Source organism: Perna viridis, chromosome 4 (genome assembly GCF_037379345.1).
Source record: "Perna viridis isolate PV_CMFRI_1.1 ecotype Kerala chromosome 4, ASM3737934v1, whole genome shotgun sequence".
In the NCBI taxonomy this organism is placed as follows: domain Eukaryota; kingdom Metazoa; phylum Mollusca; class Bivalvia; order Mytilida; family Mytilidae; genus Perna; species Perna viridis.
The window spans coordinates 40,976,077-40,987,263 of NC_142448.1; the positions used below are offsets into that span (position 1 = coordinate 40,976,077).

At 32.7% G+C, this 11,187-nt stretch overlaps 1 protein-coding gene across 2 annotated transcripts in view; it reads right to left on the reverse strand.

Annotated features, from left to right (window-relative positions):
* The window catches only part of LOC148620097 (uncharacterized), a 62,974-nt gene extending 61,855 nt beyond the window's left edge, over nucleotides 1-1,119 (reverse strand). For both annotated transcript variants that reach the window (XM_088580676.1, XM_088580674.1), the window contains exon 1: nucleotides 938-1,119. In XM_088580676.1, coding sequence (XP_088436802.1) covers nucleotides 938-1,001 — 64 coding nt within the window. In that variant the 5' untranslated portion in view covers nucleotides 1,002-1,119. The remainder of the gene's footprint in view (nucleotides 1-937) is intronic.
* Nucleotides 1,120-11,187: the final 10,068 nt, after the last annotated feature.

Below are 11,187 nucleotides of genomic sequence, written 5' to 3' on the forward strand. Positions count from 1 at the left end.
AATCGGGATTGTTTTATTGGGAATAGAGTGGTACATGTATATGGTTGAAATAGGGGGTTTACACCTTTTACTGACGTAACTACAAAACTCATCTTTTGATCGATTTGAAGACTTGATGTGTTGCGTTTTTCAATAACCATTCATTCAACAAGATATCAAATCATATTGTTGAAATTGGAATTCCATAATAACAGAAAATAGAGTAGGCTCTAGTGTTAATACACGGAAGTACACAAGCACACTTCACTATTGTGTTAATACATGAAAAAGGGCCCATAAAATTTCTCTCGACACTAAAGCATGTAAATACACACATTCGTGTACTACCCGTCTATTTGAAAGTAACTCGTATATTAAAAATGTTTCCAAACTATTTTAGCATAAAAAATACACTGTTGAAACAAATCTCCTAATATGATACAAAACGTAAGTATAAATGGATTAGTTTGGTAAAAGGGTAAGTTTGTCTATTGGAACATGTATACAAATATTTTATAATTCATTACATCTGCCTAAAAATGTTAAATTACATTTCACCACGTCACACTGTCAAGAGAGAGAAATGTTCGTAAAAAGTAGGATAAAGTATTGCGTCTAGTATTGAAGTTCGATCGTGAACAACATTTTTTTTTTTACTTTTTCGACTATTTCAGCAAAAGTGCAACATTTACAATCAAACCAAGAATCTTGCTTGAATGTGTAACGGTGGGCACTTATAATACTTAAGTCAAAACGTGGACCAAAGAGCGGAATCCCGTCTACAAATGTGTAGTGATGTTTTCTTTCATATAATTGGTTGAAAAGTGTCATAATATCTTATCTTAAAAAATGAATATCTGTACCTTAACGAATAAACTTCTATAAAAATATAACTCAAATATTTTGCTTGTAACATGGCTAAAGCGACATTTATAATACGAGTTAGAAATCATCCTACCTGCTAAAACTGTTCCAATCCAACACAAGTAAATTATGTAACACAACAGGGTTCCACTTTTCATATTTTTTTTGTTTCTCTAAGACCAAAAACTCATGGTGGTAGTTACAAAATCATCCGCAATCTGAAGCTGCTTTTTTGAAGCGCACAACTAACTAGCAATATTTTAAATGGTTTAGGACATAAATTAATCTCTGAAGCGTAAATAACCATATTGAATTATTAATTTTTCAAATATACAATAATTGCCCTATCAATATCCTGGAAGCATCGATATTTCACGGTGCTAATATCTGAGTTAGAGATTGATGAATATAACCTGACCTATCCTGATCTTATCAATTTTTAATACTTAACTTTACTATCTTATTATCAGTAATTAAAGGAACTCTGAAGGGAAAATAATTATTTTATATTCATGTCCAATGATTTAAGTAACGGAAAGATATTTTTTCCTGTTTAGGTACAATGTAGCTGTAGGTAATATATTGAAACAAAACTAAATTCTGAGTTTAATGTATTAGTTATATTAAGATTAATCATTATATTTATGATCAGGAAACCCTGAATTGAATATTGAATTGTTCAGTTATATATATGGATGGTACATTCCAGTGGTTTTTATCCTGAGGGTCTGGGATTTGATGCCGGATAAGTATTTTTTATCGCACGAGCACAAAATTATTTTTTATTTTAGCAACACCCGAAATGAATATATATAAATATATATATATATATATATATATATATATATATATAAATATATATATATATATATATATATATATATATATATATATATATATATATATTTTGAAAATCTGCCTTATTGAGTAATGCCGAAAATATAGAATCAATATTTATTTTCCCGCGGATGAGTAGTTTTCTTTTCTTTTCCAAGTCCCCCTCCCCCTCTCGATTATAAAATGATCGGTGGCTAATGACTTTCCTAATAAGACCTAGGTACATGTAATGATTTTTTGTTGACTAACCGCATGATTTTTTTTCGTTCATTTTGAAAACCCTACAGCATTTTAGTGGATATCGCATTTTATTATTTAGATAGCAGTGTTTATAGCGAATATTCCTTGTATAATAAATTTCGAGAACTCACACTGAAATAAATTCGGTAATTTCACGCTAGGCGTTTTCCCGCCAAAACATCATACTTTTGATATCAATCCGCCAATCATAGAATATAAAGTTCAAGTTGAAAATATCGAAAAAATATAAAGAAAATCTATATAAAAATTAGGATAATCAGTTGGTTATTGCGAATAACCAAAATATTACCACGCGTGTCAAGAACGCCCGACGATTTGACTCGTGTGCGGTGCATGTAAGAGAAACTTCGATATAACTTACAAAATTGCTACACAAAACGTCTATTTTTTTTCGGTAAAGACTCTAAACATAATCTTACAGTTATTATGTTTGTTCATATTGAATCATTTATGACATCTTACAACTGTAAGTGACTACATCGGATCGTCCATTACCTTATTGTTATTGTTTACCTTTCCACTGACGTTATATGATAAATCGATTTCCAATGGTGCTTCGTACCCGGAGAAGTAACCAATCGGAATTGGCTGGACGATACCCGCTATATATATGAATGAGTGATGTCATGGGCTTTAGGGAGCAAAAGTGGACTCAAAACCATGACTTGGGAGGATGGAATAGTTAAGGCCTAAAAAAACTCGTTGGAGATGTTGGTTATTGATGCGTTTTTGGGTCTTTATTATACTTTTTAATTTGAATTTGAAGAAGTGTCATCGATTACGATGGATTTGATTACCTTTGTTGTCGGGCCTTTCAGAGCTTACTTAAAGATGTGTTTACACGTGTTGAAGACCTTTTGCGATCTCTGAAAAATAGGAAATTTTGGCCCTAGTTTTATTTAGGTTTAAATCTCTTAAAAGAGGCAAAGTAAACAAATTGGGAAATTGAGGCAGCCAGTATATTTCGGTGTATTGGTAGATTCGGACGAAAACAAGATTTATATCCTAATATGCGTCTTCACACATGTAGCAATAAAATCGACCCTTCGTTTTACCCAGGTAAAACGTACTAATGAATATGACACTGATAATGTTAGATTTTATTTATGATAGAAAAGGATAGTTTGATTCCACCGTGAAAATAATGCAGAACCAAAACACTTATCGTTGTAGATATGAAAGTATCAAAATTAAACATTTTAAAACATTTTGACAGAAAACCGCCAAAATAACCTAACGCCAAAATATCCTAATTTATGGTATTTACTAATGTTTTAGATTTAGTTTATACGCATGTGCACAACTGCGTTTTGTTGTGACGTCAACATATTGTAAAAACAGTGGATTCCTTTTTCACGAATCAACAATGGACAAACGGTAGACAAAACATGCGGGCTCGTGATTTCTTTTTTACAAAACAACGGCTTTTCATTGAATCTCTTATCGCTTACATGTACAATATCCCTTCTGTTTCCCATCTGTTTCCCATCGATTATACTTGGCTATCAAAGTGTGTTTGTAAACAGGAATAAACATCAGTATGTGTTAGTCTCTATAAGAATCAGGCAGTGAGTGAAACATGGTATAAAAAAACATTATTGATAGTGTAATTTGACTATTTGCACAATTAAAAATCAAGGAAAAAAGGCAATATTTTCCATATCATGTTGGTGCATTGAGCTATAATTTCACTTAAATGACTGAAAATGAACATTTCAAGGGTAGATAACTCTGGCAAAACCTCATTTTTCTAACATTGTAATGTAATTATTTTTAGCAAAGCCAGTGATGCAGAGATTAAATAATGGTATTTTCAAATAGAGAAAGCATCTTGAGTGATATTACATTGTCAGATCGGTCGGGGTTTAACATGCGTGTTTCTGACTTTTTCCGATTTTGCCCGATTCTTACAAAACACTTACACTAAATAATTCTGCATATATGATACATGTGTATATAATATAAAGTACCAGTGTAAAAGGGATGGTCCAGGTGTCGGATTCCTTTCCCCAATTCAGAACATTTTTTTATTCGTGAAAAATTTGGGCAAAATGAGCTTATACGTGTAATAACTTGGAAGTCCATTTTTCTGGACCTGCTCTGGAACACTATATCGCATTTCCGGACCCGCCCCTGTTTACAGTTATAACACAGTCTACGACAAACAGCTATAAATATCACGATCAGTCGTGATTTATTAACATTAGTTAGAATTACCGATAGATATGCGTCTAAGAACAAGATGTGGATTAAAAATTCATACAATGTAGCTATGGACGAATGCATATTTTTCACAATAATTATGATTACGTCAAGCAGATATTAAATTGGTTTTACGCTATAAAAATATACCTTTAGAGTTTATTCTGTGTTGTTTGATTTTGTACAGATGACTTGTAAAAATTGTAAAAAGTACCACGACACTATTGTATCCTTATTCCGCTCAACATTAACTCATAAACAGTAGTGAATCATGACTCAAAACAGAGTAGCCTTAAATTGTGTATTGTCTGTTGAGTGCAAATAAATAAATAATTAAGTACAGGGAGCATCCTATGAAAGAGTAATGAAGAGAACCTAGAATTTAGCGGAAATCAAAAGAATATAATACATAGGAGAAATACTAGACATGGAAAACAGAAACACACAACAAAGAAGATTATATAACCAAAATAATACACACAAAGAAACAAAAGTAAATGAGCAACTGAGACTCATTTAAATTGGGAGAATGGACCAGGTGCACAGGTAGGGTAAGCGTCCTCTAAAAATTAGACTGGTGGCGATTCTTGAATGTCAAATCAAGACACTACTTACTTTAATTTCTTATTCAGGAACAGTTACAGATCACTTTTTAATTTAAGATAAGAAATAATTGTCTGTACATGAAATTTGCACTTTGCATGGCTTGTCGTTTTTTTATTCAGATGATTCAAGGGTTGTTGGGTGGGGGAGTGGGGGGAAGGAGATGAACGCAAATAATTATTCTCAAAAGTATACATCTCTATACAAAAAGGACTATAATTACACGAAAAAAAAATCTCTACCATTGGCAGTGTCTGAATGTTCAATGGAGTGGTGCTTATTTAGAGTATTGAATATATTTTATATTAATTTTAATTTTTGAAAAATCCACAGAGACACTACTTTAAAGTTTACGTTGTGCTAACATTGAGAAACAAAGAGAATGAAAACAATAGAAATATATCAAACAAGATAATATAGAAAGCAAGCAGAAGTCAGGAATCATTTGAATATTTCATGAACATGTCAATTTCTCAATTGTGTAAAAAGTAGTTCTAAAAATTGTGTACAATTTGTAGAGGACGAAGGTCCCCATAAGGGTAATCAATATAAATTTGGGATATAATCTTAGAAGAAGCAAGAGTCTGATTTCAGTCAAACAGGAAGTTATATGTCTCCGATATTTTTTTTTTATTTTAAGTACAAATCCATATAGAATTCAGACACTGAAAATGGTAAAGTGATTCATGGTGAAGAAAACCCACCAAACAAACGATACTTATTCAATCTACCTATGCTATACTTTCATATCACGATAACCTTTTCTGCATTCAAATCTGCACTTTTTAGAAAATTAAACATTCTTCTCCCACTAAAATCAACAAAATGTAGCCAAATCAAGAACGATAACCCTTGCAAAGTGCAAATTCCATGTACAATCTACATAGTGTTTTTTATTCAAAAGTGCAACAACCAAATATAAAATAAGACTTGTTATCAGAAACTGTCTCGGAACAATAACATAAACTGAAATGGTTGGGTTTTTGACACGCATGAATCACCTTCTGTCTGATATTTACATTTTTTTCATAAATGCAGCCGATGGCCGAAAAGCCTCTAATGAACATTCATTATCTTAATGAAAGTTTTTAGGCAGAAATAACTAATACACGGAGTATTCTTTTCTGTCATCTTGCAAAAAAAAATACAAAAGTATGCACTTTTAATGAGCAAAAAAAGATACACAACATATTTCTTTGAATCTTTCAGACGATTTTCTGAATAGAGTTATATATGGTAAAATTACAAAAAAAAAATGATTTTATAAACACCATCCAAAAGGGAGATAATTGGAAGAAATGTTTCAGCTTTTTTTGATATTACAAGAAAAAAAAAAGGTCGGTGACCCAAATTTTCTTTTGGAAAATATGAAATCATGTCAGATAAATGTTCATTATACAAATTAACATGAAATTAAATCAACCAGTTTTTTTAAGTATTAAGCGTAAATGTGAACATTCCCTACGGAATGTATAAAAAATATTGTAAAACTTCGCCTATATCTAGACTCAATAATCTTGAAATAAAGTTCCATGTTGACCTACATGTATCTTTTTTTTTCTTGGAGAAAATCTAGGAAGATCTATCTATTAAAACTATAAGGTATGAGATACCTTAACATTGATTAAAGTCTTATTATAAAAATGCAACAATCCATAATGATTGTTATTTAAAAAAAAAACCTACATATATAACCATGTTAACAATCCTGTATTCTATTCATTGTATACAATGGAAAAATCGCTGTTTAAGAAAGTAACATTAATACACTTTCATGAATATGTCCTACAGACAAGTCGTCCCAAGACTACAAAGATCAAAGGCATCGTCGAAGTTAATTAATAATAAATGGCATAATTATTGATAAAACCTCACTAGATCACAGTCCTCTTACAAGTCAATCATGCCTAATATTATGGTTTGGAATACACATACTACAAGTTAATAGGGCTTATCAGCTGATTTAATTGAAGTGACAATAATGTCTGTTAAGTTTTAGTTGTAGGGAAAATGATTCTGTTATTGTTCCCGTCTTAATTAGTTTAATTTTTCATTCGAGTATCCTCTCCTTCCCCCCTTTTTTATCTACTCTTACCTACTTTTGTGGGGTTTACTTTGTTAAAACATTTGCTGCTGTTGTCCATGTACGAGCCTGAGATTTGCACTGACCCAATGAGATCGGGAAAGCTCACGAAGGAGAAAGGATACGTAAAAAGGACATTTATTTTACTGAACATACAATAAAGCAGTATTATTCTCCTTTTTAATATATAGAACGATCATTCAATTTGGTTTGTGCAACTATTTCATTTTCAAATAGAACATTTATATTAATATGCAAATAAGTTAAATGGACTCGACATCTTCCAAGCTATAAATAAATATAAGTAACTTTTCCAGTTAATCACTCAGGGAACCTTTTTTGTTCATATATACAGCTGTATTGAAGAGTCTAATATCTAGTCAATTGTTATTCATTCATTTTGATCTGATATTGTTAATGTTGAAAAATATTTCATATGTTTTTTGTTAAACTAAAATATTCAAAAAAACATATGAACTTCATTTCGAGTATTAAAAACTATAAATATTCATATTTTCATCTAGCCTTCCTTAGTTATCAAGATTGCATTTTAATTATGGAAATTGATATTTATTAAAACAAAATGTACATTGTATGTCATGAGTTGGAAATAGTAACCCATCAAATAGCCGGTGATTATCTTTACGACTGTATTCTAAGAGATTAATGCGTGTACATGTATAGCCCAATAGGGAACACATTATTGTGTATATTATGTTTTTAAGATTTTTATTTGTTTACTTTCTAAGATATAACTTCCGGTCCATATTACGCCTTACGGACCAGTAGTAAATTGTATTGACCTTTCAAATAAAAACATGACGTCAATTTAAGAAGTTGTGGATGTTTTACTCCTTTATTTCCACACGAAGTGTGTACACTGTAGAGTAAAAAGTATAGTATAGTAAATTGGGGTCAATTTCCAATATATGGAGTTGGTCGCCCCAAAAAATTCAAAATATTTATTTATTAATTTTTTTTCGGGGTGGGGAGGGGGGCGACGGACTGGTCAATATACTGCCATATGACCCCCAGCATCATGCACTATTTACTAAATGTTGAAATTCAGGACGAGTATATTGACAAATTATAACAACAATACTTATGGCTAATACTAGCTACAAAAGTAATTTTATACATTGTACGTTTCATACTGTCCTTCCAGAACAAACATCAAATTGTACATTTTGTCGTGCTATACATACCCCCACTCGTACAGGAAGTATATAGAGGAGAAAAACCAAAGCTGCTTACAGCATACGCCCCATCTAAATGAAGCACATCGAATTTGAAATCAATCCAGCTATATACATGTACATGACTGTATACGTAAATGTACCTAAATACATCCTTGTGTAGTACAGACGTAATTTGAATGCATTTACATGTAATGCTATAGTGGCGAAAACAGACAGTTTGAAAAGGAGGGGTGCCACTAGTCGAGGTTCCTCAGAAAGGGAGGTGGGCTAGGATATATTTCCCCTTTTTCGTCAATTTTACACTTGAAAATAGCAACTTTCCAAATAAAAGTGGGATGCTAACCCCCTGCACTCCCTCTGGATCCGCCAGTGATGTTAGATAAAGGAATAAAGCTTTCTCACGTGCTTTCTGCAGTGAGTGTACATTGTACATGTACATGTTCATGTATACAAATATATACGACCTATATCATTTTGGAGTTGTTTTCTTGGATCACATTAACTCAGACCATCCTTTATTTTCCCTGTATTCCCCTACTATTTTGCATGGGCTAACGACTGAAATATGGCATATTCGTAGATCGTCGTATGTAAAATGCGTTATTTGATACAACCTGGTATTTGTTTTTTCACCTGAAAACGCTTCAAATTAGTTGTCTCTCGGTCTAACTCTGTCTGCCTTTTTTCAAATTCCCGGGAAGATATATCTGGTTACCGCAACCGGAAACCATCAAATACGACTATGTTCTTGTTAATAATGATCAATATATATAATATGCATAGTAATGACTTACACATATGAAATCTGTTGAATATTACTAATTTTCTGTATTTTTACACCGGCCACGTGACTTTCTTGACATTAAAAAGGGGGAATTTAAAGAAAAACGAACGGACAACAGGCGCGTAGCTGAGGCCAAATTGAAGTGTAGGCAAAATTACGGCAGGGGGTCAAGGGGGCGAAGCTCCGCGGAGATGGCGTTTTAAAGCATCATTTATGCCTCTCTTGGATGTATTTTATCTCAAAAAAAAAAAAAAAAATGGCAAAATTAGGTGCAGGCAAATGCTTTTTTTTGCCTAACGGCAGCTACGCGCCTGGATAATTGCAGTACATAGGCTGCACGCAGTTCCCAGCTAGCTTGCTGGTTCTGTAAAATCCAAAGTCAGCCAAACGACATTTGTATCATATATAATTTAAAAACTGATGTCAGTGCTTGTCTTTTCCACAACCACTGACCAGAGAAGACGTCATATCAACGCCATTTTGCAACATCTTTCAAACACATACTGGTATCACGTCGATCATGATGAGGAAACGACTTATTATGTTGGTGCATGCACATGTAGAAGTGTTTTATCGAATGTTTCCAGTATAACTATTCACACTGTGAAACAAATTTGATAATTTCACTTTCTCCCGCCAAAACGTCACATTTTGATATCAATCCGCCAATCACAGAATTTAAAATTCATATCGAAAATATCGATAAATCATGAAGAAAATCTATATAATAAATATGATAATTGGTTACCTTGAATAACTAAAATATGATCACTCGTGCCAAGAACGCACATGCACTCGTTAAATCTAGATTCTTCGACACTCGTGATAATAGTTTGGTTATTCACTCTTTCTAATTAATTATCCTATTACATGTAATCTTTTTGATGTCGCGTGCCTGCTGGGTTGTCGCTATTTCAATAAAAAATTCCAAAAAATATCTTAATATAATTGTATTTTCAATGCAAAATCTTAAAAATTAATCACAAAATGCCGATATTTTTTTCCTTTTGTTTTTTGTTTTCAATTTTTGAATTTCTTGGGTCTTCTAGGCAATGAAATATTTTAAAAATTAATATATATTTTTGGCCATTTTATACCTTAGCAAAACTATGTTCAAATATTGTCAAGTGTAGTTAAACAGTTGCAAAGAAAATGACTAAAATGCAAAAATTATGTTACCCAGTGGAGCCTTTGATGTTGACCTTTGACCTCGTTTTTTCTTTTCAGAAATCGCACCACAAAAAACTTCTACGACAGACCTTTTAAATACTTTCAAAATGATACCAAACTCGTCCTTGTGGTATTTCTGTCCATTAAATTTTCAAAATCTACCAATTTGTCCCCTTACTATCAATGCAATAAGGAGAATTGTATAATTATAATGGCAAGGGATACAGATGCGATCAATTCTAATCTTTCAGGGGAACAGTCAGAAGAGCCAACTCTAGGACAGTTCTTAAAGTGTCATAGAACAGTTTTAGAGCCAGCACTCTTGTTATTTCTTCTGGCCTGATCTACGAAAACAGTTCTAGAGCCAGCTCTCCTGGCATTTCTTCTGGCCTGCTCTACGAGAACAGTTTTAGAGCCAGCTCTCCTGACATTCCTTCTGGCCTGCTCTACGAGAACATTTCTAGTAGTAGAGCCGGCTCTGCTAGAAATGTCAGAAGTGATGGCTTAAGAACTGTTATAAATCTGTTCTGTGAGAGGTTAGAACTTATTTCATCTGTATATCACAAATATGTGCCTGTGAGTTGCGATACGGACCAGATAAGGCGAAAGAAAATATCTTGTTTCCTGCTACAAGCAAAAAAAAAATAAGGTAGATACAATGTAGGTAGGGAAATTATTAAAGTGGAGTTAAAGGGGAAACAAAAAAGACTAAAAGTGGCCATAGAATGTTACATGTAAGCACAACAAATAGGGTAGGTACGGTAGTAGGAAACATACAATATTATTTTTTAGCCTAACAGATGTTGCACCTCGCCTACGACTCTGGCAATGTAATTTTCTTTGGTCCATATCACTGCACATAGGCAGTCTGCATGTTGTGATATTGCCCTCTGACTGAGTGTCTTTTAACGTATTATTAAGGCAGATGCATTTACACGAGAAAAAGTATCCCAAAAATCATATCGTACCAAACTTTACACGATACGTCATAATATATTGAAACGGAGAACTTAATTTCATTTTCAATCGCGAATAAAATTACATTATAGATGCAGTATCGTAACGGTGAGTCAAGGTAACTTGCATAGCTTTTCTTTTTTGTGGAAATAGTTCATCGGTTTTTTAAGTACAAATTACACTTGTGCATAGACCTGAATGATACCCAAATGCCTGTTTTTAACAATATCTATGTCAAAAAACCCATT